Genomic DNA, 21754 nt, shown 5'->3' with positions numbered 1-21754 from the left:
CCCAAAAAACAGCTCAATTAATTTATCATCACAAATTCAAAGCTGATCACAGAAACTTCTCACTTTCCAAATGAACAATCTTGTGCTTCCAGAAGGCAGCTGTGATGCCTTAGTAGTTTTTTCAGATTGTGTGAAGTATATGGAGACATACAATGCACATGAAGGTAGGCAAACTAAGTAGTGAACCTGATCTCACTAACCTGATCTGACTGCTCAAGGCAGTGTTTTTTCTTTAGGTTTTCTTATACACAATGCTAAGGGTGTGCTCTAAAAACTGGACATAAGTCTGTGAAAAGCCCAACCAACTAGAGCACTAAAATGCTCGCACTTCCAGGAACTATAAACTAACAAAACGGATTAATAATAGACAGTATTTTGAACAGAAGAGCACCAGTCAGGAAATCTAATGGCCTCTTCATACTATGAGTTATACTAATACTCTGTTATATACTATTGATTTTATGAATTTAAAATCTAATTTCTAAAGGGACAAAGAGAAACTGCAATTTTATGGAAGATCCTTACTAAATAAATGAGGCTTGACTAAGCAGTGCTTATGCATGTACTTAACTTCAGGTAAACAAGCACTTTCCACAATTAATCATGATCATTATGTTTTAGAATGTGAATATTTGCAGCTCCCTTGAATAAAAGAAAGAGAACAATTGTTGAAGCTCCAGTTGCCTGAACTCCAGAAGTGACCGCGACCATAACTGCTGAAAACATGGGCTAGCCTGTGAGTATGCGAGTATAACCTTTGAGTCCAATGGGAAGACTCCAGTGCTGGACTGGATCATACTCTTCCCCCATGAGTGTCTCAACTTCACTTTTCCAAAATTGTAAAAATATTTTTTATTTCTCCTCATGAGCTGTGTCCTTACATTTTGGTCCTGTGGCACGGATGATCTCTTACTCTGTCTTTATTTACTTCCTAGCACAATGGAACTTTCAGCTTGACAGGAACCTCTAAGCATTAGCGTGTTAGGAATCTAACAACAGGGACAACAGTGCACTGTTGCCTCAGTTTTGAAATGTGTGTCTCATTGCTACAAGGACTGGAGTGCACATAATAATTCTGCTACGTAGGTAGACCAGAAAGTGGGACCAGCTAGTAAGCAGCTACTCATGGAAGGAGAAGCTGCTAGAATTAAGAGTTGTTGCCCCAGTGAAGCCACAAGCCTTCAGAACAAAGCACCCTCGTACCTCCAAAGTCAGTCCGGAAAAGTAAATGATGTAGGCAGAACTTGAAAAATCTAATCTTGAGCCAAAGCACTATAGAGCCAACAGCTTTGGATCAGTCCCTATATGCACAGTATATATGGTAAAAACCAAAGCATTCTAAGTTGTTAGGTGTTATAAGTAAAGAATATTTTCTAGAGATATATGATTTCATCCTGACAGAATCCCTTCAAGCACTGCCAAGAAAATTGAACACTGCACAGGAAAAGTAAACAACCTTCTACACAAAGACCTACCCCAAACTAGTTCTAAAAAGTGAAATTATTGTCATTTTTATGCGGTTAAACCATATGAAAGTGATACAAAAGAACTCTTCTTATTTCTAAAATAAACATCCATCAGTGTGTAAGAGGTTTGCCTGGAAATGTCTTACTTAATGTCTGACACCTGCCTGCATAGAGACATTCTTCAGTGCACAAGGGCTGGGTGGCAGCTGTGTATATGCACATGCAACAGACTGAGTGAATCACATACTATGTCAATACTGGCTTCCTCTCGTCCTCTGTCAACCTATGTCCTCCATTGGACCTGCAGACTGAGAAGTCTACTTGGAGCTCATACATCTGCTCCCATCTTTTTCTGTTATGGATCTGGAGCTGTGTTTGTGGCAAATCTTCCTGTTTCATTGGTGTGAAAGACTTTCTTTATGCTTGTTTAGCAGATGCTTTATCTTGGGTTGAGTCAGCATCCTCAGTGTCAGGTTTTAAGTACCATGGAGAATGTGATCTTAAATTTTGGACAGCACAGAGGGTTATTGGCAATCCTGTTTGGGTAGCATGCTTTACAGCAGTGAAGCTACAGGACTGAGATGAGGACTCCCAGCTCAGCTCCTGGCTTTATAATCAAACTAATCTCAAAGAAATGGGCATAAAAAGTAAGCATTTAACTACAAATAAATTTTCATTCAGCTGTTAAATCACTCACAGTAAAATCGGACTGCCTCTTTGAAGAGAAGTGTGAGAGCTAAGACATCCACCTAGGCGTTTAAACACTGATCTGAGTCTCTAGGAGTGATCTCCATACTCGTATGTGTTAGAGAGCACATTACAAATAGGTGAACAGTATACACACACCTCAGAGGGAAACTTGCATTTAACATAGTTTTGCAAAATCTAAGAAATAGAAATGGAAATGCAAAGTCCTTTTAAATTAGCTGCAGCAGCAACAGAAAAATAATTCAAGCTTAGCTGCTGTTCAGTTGCCAGCCTGACAAAATCTGTTTTTCAGTATCGCCTATGTGACAAGCTAAACAGGCGAGGAAGGTTTCAGGGGATCCTTGTGCACAAAGGAGAGTGAGGTGCTTTTCTTCAAAAAGCATCTTACTTGCAAGTGAAGGAAGTGAATCCATTAAAGAGATGACTATGCATCCAACACATGCAAGCAGATCAAAGGCTTAATGAGAGTGCTCTGGGAGCTGACAGAATTGGCCTGCATTTGCTGTGTAGACCTAGTGGTATCAATGAATATTGCAGCTAATTAGAGCTGGATGTGGCAGGGAGCCAATATTTATATAAAAGAGCTGAACAGAAGAAAATAGAGGAGGAACTCAAAAGTTAGAGAAGAACAGAGGGTAAATGGAGTATACCACAACCCTACAAATGGCAATTTTGGTTGATGGAATAAACTTTTGACATGTTTCAACCAATATATATAAGGATTCTTACAGCAAAATCATCTTGCTACCTCAAGTTAAAGCCAGAGAACATCAACCATTAATGCAGGTCGGAAAAGGGTGTTTGTGGTTTTCTGCCAACACTTTGAACAGTGGGAGTGTGTCTAGTGGGTCTTTCAGGGAACTACTGCAGATGCTGAATGCATGAACCACTGAGGAACATGAAAACACAACTTCAGGTAAGTGGAGTGGTTTGACAGAGAACTAGGTTGAGTGATTAGCAGATATACTCACGACTGAAAACACCTCACAAGAGACTTTTACTCTTATGATAACTGCAGGATTGAGATGAATGATAGCAATAGCTGTCTTTGATATAGCTACACAGATCAGATTTAGCTTGATAAACAAGTGACTACCAGTTTTTACCTCAAGTTTATATTTGGGCTCAGGCTTAAAGCAGCAGCTTCTTATAAGGAAGCTGTTCAATATTTTATGTGAGATACAATTAAAATAGGTCCTTAGTAGCCCCTTTCAACAATTAACATAGGAAACAGTTGAGAAACAGAGTAAATTTGTGTAAAGCTGGTTAAGAAGTAATTTAGGCAGGTTCTAGGAATAGGACAGAAACTGCACAAACTGTGCTTCTAATGGCAGATGGCAGAAACCGAATTATGAGTGCAGGGAGTAATACACATTTTAGGTACTAGACCAGAGCAGAATAACACCCCTAGCTCTAAACCGACATCAAAGTAATGCAAAAACACAAGAACCACAAATTTATTAAATAAATTATGCATATCAGTCTATGAAGTGCTCTTATATGGTTCTTCTGCAAGGAAACAGAAGGAAAGCTTGACACCCTGCTGCCCATGACAGAGCTGCTTTATGCTGAAGACTCCCTGCCTCTTTTCACACTGGTACTCTCCATGCTGCACTGTCTCATAAGCCAACACATTTTCTTAGGCCTAACTTTATGCCATATAGAAAATGTTAAAAAAAAAGAAGCTGTTCTTGAGGGAGAAATCAACAAGCTTACAGACTCCAGAAGACAAATAGAAAAAAGCTCAGCAGGTGAGAAAGATGTGCAATGAACTGATTATTTGTAATCTGAAATACCATCTAAAATGAAGCATTTTAAAAATGAGATAGTTGAAAATGCATGTAGATAGCACAGAAAGAATATAAAAGAAGCCTGACTTCACAACCTGTAATTCAATATTCATGAACATGTGATTTTGTCTCACAGAGTAACAAGACTCTCCTAAAAATCTAAGGATGCCACTGCTGAAATGATCAGTGCAGGGCAGAAGTAAAAGAGGTGACACTGGATTGAATGGACAAAGACAGCAGATTCATGAATGAAACAGTGTTCAGATAACACTGAGTGAGCTTCAGTAATCCTCTAGGAAGTCCAAATTTTATAAGCAGTACTGCCACAAAACCAGCAAATAACATGACCTTCTTGCTGACCTGGCTGGCAGCATTACAGTGATAATATTTTCATTAGGATGAACTGTTCCTGAACTGTTTTGCTGGTGCAGAAGGTACAAACAGGCTGCCTCTCAAAATCAGGCATACAAGATTGTTCTCTAGTTTTTCAGTAGGGGGAGGGGAGAACAGTTGAAGTCAGGTCTAGATACCTACATGGTAGTGCGACTGAACTCAGCAAATTCCCAATTCATGTGTATATTTGAGGTCTCTTTAATGCCTTTCTTGCAACATACAGCTAGTAAGGCAGTGAAAGAATTTTGTCCCAAGGGCACATCCAGAACCAACATTTCCTGTTTACTTTCCCCTTTGAGATCCTGAAACTGTGAATGATAATCTATTTAGTAACCCATTCAGTCTTCTGCAAAAAAAGATGGTTTTCCTCACATTGACATACAGAGATCCAAACATGCGGGAGCTCCTCACACTGAGTGAGGAGTCTCTGAAGTCGTGTTATACCCATAAATAACCAAAAAAAACATGGTAAAGTATTCAGATTCATGGAAGTATCAACCAAGATCTGTTTCTGACTCATAAAATGCATGAAAGGAAAAGTTATTATATTCAAAGTGATAGTGTCAGAAAAGTTACTATGTATATAGGCAGACTTGTACTTAAACACTTCATATCTCCTTCCAAATAGTTATATCGATATAGGTTTGTGTGCAAAATATACAGGCTACAGAACGGCAACTTAATGCCCTTCTCACCTAACTCCCTCAATGAGAAACTGACTTTAGACAGCAGAATTTGCTTCCTCTTGAGAAAAGGAATGAACTTATTCACTGTATCCAAACATCTTTGTTCAGATCAAGAACCATGACAGTGTAACTATTACGATCAAAAAAAACCCCCACGAAACCCCAAAACTCCATCCAATACAGTTATAACAATACACATCTGTGTATCCATTGGGTGACACTTAAACGTAGTGCTGTCCACCTCTGTGTGAGTAGTTCAAGTCTTTTCCAAGGCTGTGAATGACTAAGATCTACTAGCAGCCAGTTACACTATAGAATATGTCAGCATAGTCACATTTCCAATGGGTAACTGCACACCACAAACTCTACTCCGTCAGTGAGACCTTCAGTGCTTAACAATGCTAGTAGTGAGGCTGGAGGGATGGAGGTCACCTAACCAAAGATGGAAATTTTCATGGACACAAATACGAGGGCTTGCTCTGCTTGTGCAGATCTGACAGACCTGCTTGGCAGACACAGCATTCTTTGTTTAATCAGTATTGCTTCTTCTATGGGTACTTAATTCCCTCCAAATTGGATGTAAATGAAGGCACCATCTCCATTTAATGTGTGAATCTTTCAGACGTGTAAGTATGGTACAGAACTGTAAAGTACATTTTCAGCAGTTAGGGCAGTATTTTTATTCTCCTTTTATATACCTTCTCTTTTCATCCATAGAGGAAAAAAAGAGAAGATGTCCTTTGCAGAGTGACTCACTAAGTCCTTACCATGACTTTTAAGTTCGTAGTCATCACAAACCACGTTATAAAAAATCTGCGGTAGGACACAGTGAGATTGTTTCAACACAAGGGTGTGCTAACTTGGTGAAACTTGTGACCTGGAGATTTGTGTAGTGGAAAATCATCTATCGAGATATACAGAATTCTGAATAATAAGTGTGATCTAGCATTCTTTGAAGCAGGAAAGAAATACGCTACAAGTTACTTAAAAAAATATTTACAATTGTGCATTAATATTTCATGAATACAGTAGTCCGTATGGAGTAATAAACTCAAATGGAGGAAATTGTCAGTGAGTGAAATCCTATCTAATGAAGGAACTGTCATATCATTTAAAAAGTGAAATGGCTGGGGAGGAGGTCTGCAATTTTACACTAGAAAAGCTGGAGGCAGACTGTGACAGAGATTCCAGAACTGCTCCACTAAACTTGGCAACTTGCAAGCTGCTTTGTTTCACACTTAGATGAGACACGCATGGCTGAAAAGGATGACTCCCTATGGGTCCCCTTGGTGACTTTCCTGTAACTGCTGTTAAGTAAGAGTTACTGAGGAGCATGCAGTTACTGCTCCAGCACAGGCAACACATCCAGCAACAATGGGGAAGGGTGGGCTGTCAGACACATCTTGGGCAGTCTCTCAACAACCGGAGAGGGTAAAAAGGGGGAGATTAGATTGTAAAAAAAAAAAAAAAAAAAAAAAAAAGAGAGAGAGAAAGAGAAATGGTTTTAGATCACAGATTAATAAGTTTTAAAGCAAGGGTGGTATTACAGTAGTGCAGGGTAGGCATGAAGGTAATGCAGGTACAGCATAACAGGGCTGCCTAGGGATGGCTGCCTGTTTAGACGTCTTTGTAGAGTCCCATCTTTAGCAAAGTAAACCCCAACAAATGGGGTTATACTTCTCTCACTGACCCCATGACTCCATTTTAATTTGTTTCTGAACCTATAGGCGTGAATCTAGGATCAATCTTCCCTGTCCAACACCATGTATCTTCTAAGGACAGATTTTCCAACCCACTCCATCAGTGGTTCAGGCTGTGGCCTGTGATCCCAGCAGGCTCTGCGGGCTACATTTTAAGAGGCTGTCAAAGACATTCTCAATGCACTTCGGTTCAAAACAGATATAAATACTCACTTAAAAATACATTTAAGAAAGCCTTAAAAATACTTACTTAAAATACACAAAAAATGTCAGGGGTTTGTGAGGGGTTGAAAACCTTTCTGTGGCACAAAAGGACAGTAACACCATAATTGCTTCATTAACGCTCAGTCTAACACCTCTGAGAAAAGGCAGCAACAAAAGAAGAACTGGTATCTCCTGCCTGTATGGTTATACTGCAGTATCTGTAGGCATAATGACTTGAACATCTTCCAACCTTTTTCATGAACTAGACAGAGATGCTCCAATATTTCACCTGAGCAATGCAAAACACATATACTTTGACACCCTCCCACACACAGATGCCATCTTTAATAGATTAGAGGAAGCTCTGGCCTTTCCACACATACTGAACACAACACATTTCAGATTGTTGATGGGTGTACATCTTAAACTAAGTATAACCTACCAGCAACCTAATGCCTCATGTTTCCAAATGCATTAGAAAACATGTTGACCTTTTTCTCCTTTACAGTTTGACTTCATCTAGGAAATGAAATAGAGCAAAACAGATGGACAATACTGCATCCACCAAATAAACATTATAATAAAACCAGGTAATTTATTGCACAACCAAACAAGCAGATGCAGGGAAAATAAAAAAAATAAAGAAGAAGAGGAAGAGAAAAAGAAGGATTTGTGCAATGATCTAGAGCCCAGCCTACACCAGGCTATCTTGTCCCTTCACTTACATATCAGGACCACTCCAATGGTTTCCTATCTTTTCTTGCTAACAACGGAGGCTTGAAGGAGTAAAGGGAGAATGTGCTATTCCTAGAACTGTGTGCTTTTTCTTCACTGTATTTTTGAGGGGTTTGTATCATTCAGCTGCTCTTTGTTGTACAGGAATAAAAGTTCAGTTTTGAAAATAGGCAAGAACAAAGCTGTAGAAATTGCCTGGAATTTCCTCCATTTTCAGCCATCTGGCTTTCATTGCTTTGCTTCTCTCTCTACTCCTCCATACATGTTTACCAAATCTTTTCAACACACATTGACCAAGCTATTGAGCAGTTATAATTAATAACACAGTTACAACATTCTCTTTCACCCTTTTTGTAGAATTTGTTGGCTCACCACGAGGTGCTCATGCTGCTGCTGTTATAAACAAGAGCAATTATAACTGATTAGATGATGACTGCCTCTGTATTTTGGGTTGTGGAGGATGAGAAAAAGACACATTTTGGATGTGAGTCATTTGGTTGTTGAAAACAGTAAAGCCAACATTGAAACAGGGTTCTTCTGATTGTTTTTGGAGTAATTTAGAATACAAACATAGCAATTAGCAAAACTGAGTGATCTGCCCTTTTATTTTTTGAGCTTAGAGAAGAAACTTGTACACATTGAACAGCTATACCTCATTTACTTTTAGGAAGGCTGTGCTCTGCTCAAGTACTGCTATGTAATTCTAGAAGTTCTATGGCTTGATTGACACAAATTAAATAACTGAATGACTGAATTAAAATAGTCATGGTTGTCAGTCCTCTCTTTGCTGGAGAAAGCATGCTGGGTCTCCCAGTACCTCAAAACAGGCTACAAGCTTTTTACAGAAATACTGAACAAGGGTACACCAAGTTAATGAAACAAAATTTTGCTCTGTACCTACTGTGCTGAAAATCAGTTATTAGCTCCCAACTTTGCAATCAGCTCCACAGCTTTTCACTATTTCTTAATTCATTGCAAAACGGGAAATTTTGTTATACTGTTTTCCAGGAGAAAAGGGACTGGGCTCTTTTTCTGCTATTGTTCTTGAAGCAATGAGTAAGAAACTCTCAAGAAAATCTGAAACCACAGGAAACTCAGCTGCTTTGGGATGTGAATATGGATGAAATCTTCCAGTTTTTGTGTGAAACTCTTCTTGGTTCTTCTTCTTTATTCTGTAAGAATTTTAAGCTTGAGATTTTGCTGACTCCATACAGCTGTGAATATTTCAAGAAAGATTTCTGTGGTTTAGTTTTTCTGTCTCTCTTCAATAGGCTCAGAATAGTAATGAGTGAAGATACTAAGCCAGAATTTCAATGGAAATTATGAGGCTCTCTCAGCTGCTACACAAGCACCACCATCTTTCAATGTTTTCATTAATCTGACGTATAGCCAGTATATTCCAGCTTTTACAATATTTTGTTCCAGGAAAGACCAGAGCAATTAGGAACTGAAGAGAATGATGACACCACAGACTAATTGCAAGGTCAAAAATTAAGTGAGTAATGAAGTCTTCTCGTCTATCCACATTTATACACAGTAGGGAGCAAAAAAAGAACAGGAACAGTGAAGATTTATTTTGCATAATTGTTCTTAAGCGTACAAAAGGAACGATGAAACAAAACCAGATTGAAATTACTCTTCACTGACTCCTCCTGCAGTATCTGTCTTGAGGTGTATGCATTCTGACCCTCCAGAAAGGCTGACTAGATTCTGTGGTTCAATACATTTGCTTGTCTGTATTAAACCCGCTAAACCAATTGTTGACCAGGAGAGCCTTACATGACTAAACCCTAGACAGGGTACGGACAATGCCACATGGAACCAGAAGTGCCTGGAGCAGAAACAACATTTAAGCCTGGAAGTTCTAATTTTCAAATGTTCTCCCTCTTAAGCTGAACAAGATCATGAACTGTATTAAATTCTAGACATATGTATTAAATTCTAAGCATGCTGTGCTGTTTTAGTTCAAGAAACATCACTGGAATAATTTCTCTAAATATATTAGAAGGGAATTTTTGTTCTTCTGGGCAAGACTTCTCAAGTTTTTCTTCATGCTGTGGACAACATTCCCTTGTCTACTGACATTTGTCACTGTCTCAGTTGCCATTTCAGCAGATTGCCTCCTCTAACCACCACAACTCTATGGTCCAACAGTCACTTACACATCAAGGACATTTCAGGAAAAGTGTTTTTTATATTTTTAACTTCTGTTAATGTACTTGAGCAGCTGGAAAACAGAGTGAAGAGCCAACATTATGAGACCAGCCAGCTCTCTCTATAAGCCATCAGCAAAAGCTCTGGGAAGTATCAGTGGTTCACAGATTTCATTTTGGGAACTTCTGTAACAGGGATCTAAGTTCACAGTCAGTGCATTACAAGTTTTGGACTTGTCAGTCAATAGCAAAGCCTTTAGCAGGACATAATTTTAGCCTAAATTTCCATCGATTCTTTTTTTTTTTCATGTGTTCTCCTCCCAAGTCTTAAGCCTGTTGTCATTAATAATGATAAAGCAATAATCTTTATACACTAAGTACTATCAGTTTATTTAATATACCACTGTATTTCATGCAGTGGCATTAGTAGATATAGCACTTCAGAGGCTTGCAGGAAATAAGGAAGTCATCCTGTCACAGCCTGCCTGGGAGACACATCAACTTTTCCTTCTTGCCTCTGTTTCCCTTAGCCATGCTGCCTGCTGTCTGCAGCCTTGACTTTTAGGCCCCCTTGCTCTTACCAGAGGAGCCATTTTGCAGAACATGTGCTGTTCTTCATCCTGTGCCACTTAAATCTCTGCAGACAGGCAATTTCCTCCAGACTGAAGGGTCTGGAGGGAGAAGAGATGTATGTGCAGGGAAAGGAGTCATTTCCCCTTTTCCCAGTTGCAGCCCTAGGCCTGGATGAAAGCTGCTTAATCTCCCCCCCACCCCTCAATCCCCTTTCACCCCTGCTTCATGGCCTCATTCTCACCTACAGTACAAGTCCTGTAATCCACGGAGTGGACTGCACATCCAAGGTTGCTTTAAACTAGCTCCAGTCTGATAGCAAGTTTACCACAGTGGCGTGGACTGTCACACAGACTAATGCAAAAAGTATTCACCCAATTTCTAAGAATACCTTTGTAACAGATCTCGCATAAATAATGGCTTATATGAGTGTGCCTTATGTTTTCTTAGCCAGTGAATATTTATCTTCCGTGTCAGAAATGATGGGTGATCAATGTCCTATTCTGCCACCTGTCCATTACAATGAGATTTCCACCTACAAAGTTATTTTCAATCATTAATATATGTGTGTTATTGCCAGCAATACAGACAATTTAACAAAGTCCAGGTTGAAATATCCTCATAAGCAATTCTTGTAATGCTTTGGTGAAATGTCTTAGCCTATTTGGCTCTGCATGTCACAGGCTCAAAATCCTCATCATCCAAACAAACCGTTATTTCTGTCCTTACCATTCTTGGATGTTGGCCGTGTTTGATGCCATATTTTATTTTTAAAGTGAACCTTCCCTGTGCATCCAAAATCTACTAATACTTATTAGCGATATTCCTCTGTATAGCCTGCTGTCATGTAAAGCACACATACAGCTACTGACACACTCTAAGGAATATCTGCCACCTGGAAAGCACTAAGTGTTTTAAACTTTATTAATCAATGTTATGAATGAATGTATTTCAAATCTACAGCACTACCAGAAGAGAGCAAACGTTCCTGAGTACAGCTAGGAATACAGACAGTAAGTATACAGCACATCCTGAAGACTTCACAGCCCTGGGTCTATTTAAATGAAGCACGGGAACCTCAAGACAGCTATATTCTGTAGCAGAGGGTACAGATGTGAATCTCTGCACACAAAGATCTGCTGTTTTTAGGGTCAGGATTGTGGAAGCTGCCTGAGGCCAGTTCTGCAAAACCTTTTGTGAGAGATGAGGTTGGAGATGTCTCCTTAAACTTGACATGACTCTGGGTAAAGTTATGTCAATGCATAAACTGTCTGCCTGCAGGGCCCGAATAGGCAAGCAGTCTGAAGTTTGCCTTTAGTTTTACCACCATTTTGCACTTCCTGGTCAATACACTTTGGTGTGAAGAGGCTGTAAGCCCCTGCAGCCTGAGAAAGAGCATGTGTGCAGCAGTGCGTGCCTCCAGACCCAAGGGCCATTGAGCCTGGAATCACCAGTTATTTAGATTTTTTTTTTCATACTGTTAGTGTTGTTTAAATGGCTCTGGGCAACATATTGGACTACAATCACCCACACTTGTGTATTTATTCTCCTTTAGTCATGGATTCTGCAAAATCCATTAAATGATGATAAGACCAAATGTCTGGGTATTCTCACCTGCAATAACAGCACCTACCCAGCTGTGCCCATCCGCTACTTTATGCAGCAGCATAGTTTTATTCACTCACATCACCTCTGCTCACTTCACGTCAGTTAAGGAGTCCCACGAGGAGTGACATGGATCTGCTAAACCCAGACAGCTGAGTCTGTGGTACTGAAACCTGTGGAGCCATCTCAGGCTCTCAACCATGTGTTTTACTCTTGTATGTCAGGAGCCATGTCAGTAATGCCAAGATCCAAGCATCCCTAGCCTCAAACATCACAGATTCATGGGAAATTTGAAGATCAGTTTCTTAACTTCAGCAGTGGTCACACCTGTCTCAAATCTGGAAAAAAATGCATGCCTGGTGATAAGACATGAGAAGCTTACCTTGGGGGACAGGGGTCCAGGCTACAGGCTTTCAGCAGCTGGGGAGGACGGCGGTTGGTTACACACAGCGTCTCATCCACAGTCTCCCTGGTTTGTTTGTTCAGGCAGGTCACCACAGCCTCCTGGACACCTGCACATAACAATGCATGGTCACGGCCAGCTCTCCATACCCAGAGGGGCAGCCAAGGGCAGAGACGGGCCCAGTGGGGACAGAGGGGCAGTGTGGAGGCGGCATCTCTGGCTGCAGAGACCAAAGAGCCTGTTTCCCGCACTGCAGTGAGGTGTTCGCTGTGCACATCCAGGAGCTCTGCCTGACGTCCTTTGAGGAATACAGTATGAATGTCTGCTGAAGGGGGATGTTTCTTGGCACAGCATACCTGACACAGCAAGGAAAACCTCAGTTCCTTTTCTCCCTTCTTTTGGGAAAAGTCCTCATCTCTAACTCCTGCAATTTTCCATGAATAGTCATTATCTGCTTACTTCACTGTTCGTATCCTGTTCCCCAGCCACCGGGAGATGACCTGATTGAAACATTGCGTGGGATGCTAGGCTTTTACCTGCCCTAGCTTTCAGTCTCACTAGATGACTCAACTGTAGTAAAGTCCCTAGGTTCATTCATCACTTACCTCTCCCAGACAGAAAATTGTCCAGTGCTCTCTAGTGACCGATCCTTTCAGAGTGACTGCAATGAGGCTGTTTATCTGTCAGTCAAGTAGCTTAAGGTGTGAAGATGACTTTGACTTCAGCGTGCTATATTTTAAGCAACAATTAACTGCTATACATGCAAAAGTAAAGTAAAACAAGGCCAGACAATTCAGCTGATCTCAGTTACTCTTCTGCATCCACAGACCTGCACCTAAACTGAAGATGCAAACCTACAGGTTGTATCTGAGAGCTGGGATAGAACAAGGGAGACTGTTGAGACTAAGAGGGGAGCTAGGCAACTACGTTTTAACTCAGGAAAACCTTGGTGATACCGAATTCCTTATGTACTCTTTGACATAACAGTTATTCGGTCGCACTTTTCCTATGACGATGGTAGGAATATTACAGGATTTTTGGATCACAGGATTAGAATGTTAGAAAATCAGCAACACTCCGTGCCATAGGAAGGAGTACTTGGTGAGAGAGGATCTACTTCTTTTGTAGGGTGTCTGAGGGTAATAATTGGCCTGAAGTCCCTAAAAATCTAATCCACAGTGGTTCAAGCAGAGTGGAAGTGGGCCTTTTACATTCATCCCTATTTCCTGTGTTAGGAAAAGATTGGCTGAACTCGTAGCAATTGCATCATCTTCTCAAAACCAACACTTAGTTTTCCAAAATATCTCACAATCTTTTAAAGGCACAAAAATTCTTAAAAAAATAGTGTTGAAAGAGCTTCAACAGCTCCAGGAACAGTGTAACAGAACTGGCAATACCTTTTGCTGTTTCTAATGCCAGAGCACATGTCACTAAGCAAATGATACCATATTATGCAACAGGACCTGAGTGCTGCAACTCACTGTAGTTCCTGAATGATTCACGTATTCATTCCCCTTATTCTCAGTACAGGCTGAAAAGAGGCCCACAGCAAAGTGGCATGTTGAGCAATTTATTGTTTCCTATGTGTGCAAGCCTATTTAGGCCACGCCTATAACTCAGGGATAGACAGTGTCTCCATTGCACTCAAGGTGCTGAAAAGAAGAAAGAAATTTGACATTTTTGGACATGGACACCAACATCAAAATTACTGGAGTACAATAAAGTCAGCATTTCAATATGTTCTCTGCTCAATGTTTCCAGCTCAATCATTCTTCTGTTGAGCATGTTATCATACCGTGTACAGTAAACAGAGGCATATGGATTCTCCAGGACAGACTATTCCTGGCTGCAGAAAAGAGGTGATTCTCTACCTGATGGGAAATAGCATGGTGTTCAAGTTATTCATCTCTGCTTTGTACTGATCACATGTTCAGGCCTGACAGCAAGACCAGTCTGATGAAGCTAGGAGAGAAGGACCGCTAATCCACTGGTATGGAAACTGGGAAAGTACACTTAACTCAGTGGAAAGAAACCACTGAGTCCTGCCACATGCTGGTGACATCATTCTGTTTGTTAGGGATACAGCTCACTCACCATCTGTATGTGCCGGATGTTCTTCTTTTCAGATCAAAATTTTGTAAACGGAGTGTGCTTCCACAGTTTTAATTTCTCCTCTCTGAACTGTCATTAATGAGCTCCTGACTGATGATTATCAATTACATTATCACTTTTGCATTGTCTGTTTCAATGCTGACTATCCAAAAGTGACTGATTACAAGGGTTTGAATTCAGGCTTTCTTTGTTTCTCAGACTGATGGTTTGGTTTCACCAAATTCATATAGACAAGCTCTGATACCACTGCTTTTCACTTTTCAGTATTCAACCTGTCCCAAACCTCCCAATGAGTTAAATCCTCATGATTATTCCTGTCACCTAAGTCATCTCTGATTGTATTTCCAATAAGTCTATCCTACTAGCATTCTACTCTGCTCATTATCATTTCCTTTCAGAGATTCATACAACCTTTTACCTTTTAAGGGTAGCAGTAACACCTGTAGTCTTGCCTGACAGCATGGGTGCTGAAGAAAAAGGCTCCTGCCTGAATGTAACCAGTCTGTGGTTGCTAGACTATGGATGAAGTTTCTGGCTCTAATAGCTTTTGCCGGTAACTAAAAAAACCCTGAACAAACCAACAAACAAAACCCCAAAACGAAAACAAACAAAAAATTAAACCCCACCCCAAATAAGCCACCCACCAAAAAATCCCCCAAACCCAAAAACTGGCTTGCTGCAGCAGCAAAAAAATATGCTCAGAATCACTTTCTTCACCTTCTTGAATCTCGCATTGAGTGTGTCTCAGCATACTGATAACATCTGTTTCTCTGTTTCTGATTGGTCAATGAGGGAAATAGTTAGAGACTTTAAATCAAGGATGGATCATTGAATGTTTAGAGAATATAAAGACCTTCGATTATCTGTCAGAATTTCCACAGTACAGAGATAATAAAAAAAACCTATATGAACTTCAGGAAGTCTGTTTGCAAAGTAACCGAATTCTAAACATTATTTAGTGCACAATATTACCAGAACAAAAAGCTGTCCACTTTAAAATTTCTTTCCCTGAAAAAAAGAAATCAGTTCTCAATAGGAAATCACAGTATAAAAGGGTGTAAGGGTGGGACATGAATCTAAGTAGTTTTAAGTTCACTTTCAAAATACCATCAAATAAGATTTTCTGTGTTTATATCTACCAGAACAGAATAATTGTTACATGATATTTGATGACAGCTCTGGGAAATGCAGCCACTAACAGCAGACTAAATGACTAACTAATTCCTTCTGGTTGCTACTTCTGGGAGGTGAAAGGTTACTTCTGCATCTATCCAATTTCTTCTCATGAGACTCCAAAACCAATAAAATTAGTTTGACCGGTCTTGCACCTATGGCTACAAAAATATCTGATTTAGCATCTGCTAATCTAGAAAATTTGGAGTTGACGTCAGGCTAAAAGAAATCTTGGCTAACAATTTTCTCTGACAATTGACAGAGATTAAATTTAGAAAGCAAAATATCTCTGTCAGATCCGTCTCTGTGAGTTATATTTGAAAACTACACACATAGTCACTATATTCAAAGAAATGGCTTCATTTCAAGAGGTTATTTCTAGAAGCTATTCAGGTTTCAGTATTCACAGTGTGTGACAAATTGTTACTGCTTACTAGTAGCCTCAATACATGACAGATACTCCTGTAAAGTCAGTGTTCATCACCACTTAGCACACACTAGTGCCATATTTTTTATGTAGGAAAGAAAGCAATAGTGGCAGTGGTCTGACAACTTTCTGTGAACTGCTCTAAACACTGACTACTGTCAGCAAGCTAAAAGTAAGCATAGAAAACCTTTGCATTATCTTCTGCTGTGATTTCTGATATTATAAATGCTTACTGGTAAATCTGTACCTATCACATTAATCACCATTCAAAGAGCACTGAGTGGTTTCCAGTTTTACAGTATCTATTCCGCATTTATCTATAGTAATCCTTTTTTAAATACCCTGAAACTTGGAATGTACAAAGACAGCAGCTGGAGAAGTCTAGGTTTAATTAAAAAAATACTGGTGTGGACACAGTTCTCAGAACTAGCTAAACAAATTTATGGGAAAAAAAATGTCAGAGAACTGTGCATTAATAACCTGTAACATGTGGAACCTGAGGACTTGATTAACTTTCAGAAAATCCAAGTGCAAAGCCTGCTAGCTTCAGACAATCACACCATTATTGGTTTTTTGCCATATGTTCTTTTTTTTTGCACTGGGATGGAAGCTAATGTTATTTAGGAGTTAGGGAACTGGCTGAGAGTAGCAGTAGAATTAGAATATCAATGAATCGGCTATGGGAGGACAATTTACCTCCACATATTTATACTTACACAGTACAAATCAAGAGATCAAAACTAAAAATGACATGGGATTCTTAGCCTGTATCACCAGATTGCTTTAACATTCCGCTTTTTTGTGTGAGCGCTTTTTGAGTGATCAGCTGTTGTAAGGATCACAAGTATGTGATGCACTGATCACTCCTGGTGACAGCCTGAGCATGGAACCTTAAAGTCCTGGGCTAAAACATGTTGTGCACATGGGTTTTTCCACAGTTTTGATCCATGCCCTTTCAAATATTGTTGGACTTGATAAACTTACGGTTGGACTCAATGATCTTAAAGGTATTTTCCAGCATAAATGATTCCATGATTCCAAATGGCTGTAGCAAAACAGTATGTCTGTGGGTGTTAACTGCAAAGCCCAAACTTGAACGAAGAAAAACAAATATAGTGCAGAAATATTTTGCACTTACCTCCTCCACAGGACTCTGAACACTCTGTGAAGCCCTCGTATTCCCATTCATAGAGCTCATCAAACTCCTGTAAACTGCCAAACAGCAGCTCAGTTTCCTCTGGGGTATATTCAGTTGCTTCCCCACTGCAGGGACCACTGTAACAGGCTCTCTGAGACACAGGTTTGGGACCTTCACATTCATCGATGGGCAAGTCAGCCACAGACTGAGAGAAAGAGAGGAGCACTTGACATTTCACAAGCCGCACCTGGCTGCCCACTCCACAGGTGACACTACAGGTAGACCAAGCCTCCGGAATAAACCTGTGAGAGGAAGAGAGCAAGGCAAGTTATGTTCCACAAACAGCCAGGCGAACAGAAGCCCTGTAGTCCTGTTCAGCCTAAATTCTCTTTAATGAGAAACAAATGCCTCACCTCATCATAGTGCTATTATGAAATACATGAGAGCCATGACATATTATTGACAACTCAGTGGTTAACAGTGGAAGGGTTCTAAAGTACTCATGTGGAGTGTCTCCTTATGTCCAGGAGGAAAGACACACACTTAGAGCACCTGCCTTGATCCCAAAATGTCTCAGTGCAAGGCATGATGCATTTTCCCAGTGTACATCATGATGCTAGCTACTTTTTGCTGGTACTCAAGCTATATCGCCTTTGCCTTAGTTGATATCACAATTATGTCACTAGTAATTATTGAACAGGCTGCTGTTATCAACTAGTTACAGTATTACAGGGAAAAAAAGTCAAGCATTGTTCCTGTATTGCAGTAACAATTTTTAAGCCTCAGTTACAAAAAAAGACAACTCATAATTTCTTTAGTTGCGTGTGTCCCATTGCGATCCCCCACCCCTGCACATTTATTTCCCTTCTCATTAAGAAAGCATCATTCCATTTTTATTCTGGATATCTCTGGCTGTTGCTCTTGTCTTATTGATGAGGAACCCTTACATGCAAGTCCACACATACTTTAATAAAAGCACCATGCATCCATCGTTACATTAGGTAGAAGAGACTGTGTTCCTTGAGTTCCTGCCGGATAATGGCCTAGGATTTTACTCAACATAGTATCAAGCAGAAGCGTCATGTTCAACTCTGTACCACATCATTACCACCTTGTTTAAATGTAATATGCCTTGTTTGCTGAGTTCATGTTGATCTATGCTGATTCCTAAACCTTTCTGGAAACAACGGTTCCAGGGTACTCCATGGCCAACATTACTTAGGCTTAGATACCAAATGCCTGTGGTATTAAAGCACTGCAGTAATGAATCCAGGTTGCATGGTGACACATGTGGCTTTGTCCTACTGTCTTGTCTTCTCTATTGGCCATTCTGCCAAACTTTCTGCCATTGGCAAATTCTGAGGAAGAGGCTGTAGATATACTTCAAGGGCTGGAACAGATGAGTGAGTAGTTGGACCTGGCACTGATCTCTTAAGAACCTCACAGAAATAATCCCTATTGATAATGTTCTCCAATTATCAGTAAGTGTTTGGGATCTGTCAGCTCCTTCAAGATCAGCAATTTTTTTATAACTGATATTTTTGAGTGCTAATCTAATGAACCAAAAGCTTTTTCTGATAGGGTCAACTGCCTGACAGAAATTCAGGTCTTTCAGCACCTCATCTTATGCATTAGCTAAATTTATCTAATATATCAGAGTTCATGGGATGTATTTTTTATTAAAACATGGCTGTCACTGACAGGATTCCTCTCCTTTGGCCTTCATTTAGATAGGCCACAACAGACTTGGAAATCTTTGCCCAGGGCGAAAGTCAATAAATACATCTGTCCTTTCTACAGTCTATGGCTATTCAGGGCTACAGGAAAGTAGTTTCTCACCTTGGGAATACCATGAGCAGTCTGAGAGGAAGAAAAAGAAAATTTAGTTTTCTGATCAGAATCTTTGAAACTATTTTTCACGCACTTCTCTTCTTGCCTCTCCATTGCCTCTCTCTACTTCAGAAAAGGACTTTCTCTTCAGAAAGGGGTTAAAAAAAGAAACCCAAACCAAGAAAGGAACCTGGTGGTTCCTCCCGCCCCCTCACATCCCCTCCATCCTGCCCCCCTGCATTCTATGTACCAGGACCCCTGAATGGAACAGCACAGTCTCCTAGAGCAGACAGTGTGCATCCCTTTACCTGCTTTCTGTGGGTGTTTATAACATGTTGTTATAAATCTGATATCCGTTGCTGGAACTGTACAAAGGAAGCAATAGAAAAGAAAGAAATAGATTGTATATATTATTGGAATATTTTAAACAGTTTAGAATGCTGGTACAAAGACCAAAAGAATTCTTTCTGCAGCAAAGGCATTGAGACACTAATGGTAAAAAGGGATTCTATTTCCCTATTATGAGACATTTTATCTTAAAAGATAGGTCTTGTTTAAAAGATGATATCCTTTATTTTGAAAGAATTCACAGTCTTTAACAGGACAGGTGGGAAACTCATCTTGTTTTCTCTAAGACTGTGTGAAATATCTCCTGTCACAGATTAAACAGTCCATGTCAGCCACTGTGACTTACATATTTTGATTAATTTAAATGTATAGCTTCTTGACCTGACAAACTAAGAAGTAGAAACCCTAATCAGGTTACAAGAAAAGGGCACTGGTTTTCATCAGAAGCTGTCGTTCTTATATGTTTTTACATTGTGAACTGTTGTGTAACTTTGCTTTGTTGAAGAGCTGCTGTATTACTAACCGAAAGGGATGATATTTTGCCAGGTATTAAAATTACACATTTAGAAAAACAGAGATACTTAATATATTTTACACATGAGGTATATCACACACACACAGGAAAAAATGTGAGCACACAAAAGGGAAGTAAGAACATTATTAAAGCAGACTGGATCCTTTTTGAAATGAGGATCCATTGACCTATAAATACCAGATATAGTATTATTTTACCTTATTCAGCAAGTCATACTGAAAACCTGGAATACCTTCAGAAAATTATATTATTTTATTCAGCTCTTTAGGCCCCATTTCTACATTTTAAGTGATACATTTGGAAGTGTGATTTAATTCTAATATTGGCTGTTAAAGAGGGAACTGTTAGAATCAAAAGAGTTGAAAGCAGGAAAAAAGGGAAGAAAAAACAAGAAAAAACAGAATCTCCATATATGACTTGTCACTAAATACTGAACATATATGTAATGTCAATGTATAATATAAATACACAATGGTTCTGAATGATCCATCATCCTAAACCCAGAATATTACAAAGGCTTTTAAATATCTTTGTGTGGTCATTAATGATAAATATTGTCAAATGGTGAGCACAAAATACAAAAGGTATGTGAATAATACGCAGTCAGTTCCATGGTTTTGAAGTCATTTGTTCTGCACGTAGTTTACCTTCCACCGCACAGCACTGTGCTTTTCTGTATGCCAACTTCCTGGTATTCTTTGGAAATGGAAGTAGTGGAATAGATTTATTGAGAAGTGGGATTTTTAGAAAACAGGAAATGATGGAGGAATGTCATTAAATATTGTTTAATTAAATCCTACTATAGTAATAGTCCCTATAATAACAACCCTAATAAATAAGACAAAGGCAATAACTAGTTCTGGTCATGTGGCAGTAGTAGCTATCAGCCAGAACCCAGTTTTGCTAACAGCTGTACAAATGTATAATAAAAAGGTGCCTCTTGCACCAAAGAGATTACATTGAAGATTTCATAGATCTTAGCATATTTCTCAGTGATTAACATTCTGCCATTGCATCAAAGACCATCTTTTATTCCTCTGCACAGAGGACATAACAATACTTCTTCCCCAAAGGAAAAATACAGCAGAAAGGGTGTTCTGAGACCTCTGAGGAGTATTTTAAAGTGGAGTCTTTTACTATTACTTTAGGGACTACTACTAGGTGGAGAAGTGAAACATGGAAGGAGGGGAATTCATGACTGACTTAACTGTGTCTGCTGCTGCTCAACTGCTGGAGCGATGACTACACTACAGGACCCAGCTGTGGGACATCTGAAGGGTCCCTCTGCCTGTCATCCCTACCCCAAATGGGCAACTCCATGGGCAGCAGTGCTCTCAGGCTGTAAAAGGAAAAGGGTTGGAATGAAAGGTGGAAAACTATAAAAAAAACCAAAACCCAAACAAAAAAAACGGAGTTAAAAATGGATAATGCTTGCACACGAATGCCTATACTTGTTTCCTTGACCTGTGGGCACTTCCATGGTGATGGGCCAGCAACTTTTCCCCATTATTGCAAAATAGTGAGTTCTGGATTTAAAACACTCATTGTATTTTTCAGTGTTTTTTTGTTAGCTCTTGAGGTTTCACAATTTGCACAAGACTGTTCAGCTGAAGGGAGTATTGTTGCACCCATCGTCATACGCACATTAGCCGACACTGTGCTGCATAATGGGTTCTAGGAGTGGAGGAAAAGAAATGTAATGCCACTGACATAGGTGAACTTCTGCAGGTGTTGTTCAGGTGTGGTACTGGACTGGTTTAAGCTCATTACTTTTCTAA

The 21754-nt window shown here is 39.7% G+C and overlaps 1 protein-coding gene across 1 annotated transcript in view; it reads right to left on the bottom strand.

The window, feature by feature from the left end:
• ADAMTSL1 (ADAMTS-like 1) overlaps positions 1-21754 on the bottom strand; it is a gene marked incomplete at both ends in the record, with an annotated part of 76479 nt that overhangs the window by 25572 nt on the left and 29153 nt on the right. Inside the window, 2 exons of the mRNA XM_010159494.1 lie at positions 12393-12522; positions 17264-17565. Coding sequence (XP_010157796.1) covers positions 12393-12522; positions 17264-17565 — 432 coding nt within the window. The remainder of the gene's footprint in view (positions 1-12392; positions 12523-17263; positions 17566-21754) is intronic.

The sequence above is a fragment of the Eurypyga helias genome, unplaced genomic scaffold, assembly GCF_000690775.1.
Source record: "Eurypyga helias isolate BGI_N326 unplaced genomic scaffold, ASM69077v1 scaffold44019, whole genome shotgun sequence".
NCBI classification, from domain to species: domain Eukaryota; kingdom Metazoa; phylum Chordata; class Aves; order Eurypygiformes; family Eurypygidae; genus Eurypyga; species Eurypyga helias.
Note: the sequence above shows the minus strand (reverse complement) of the source record. Positions and strands in the feature narration are given on the sequence as shown.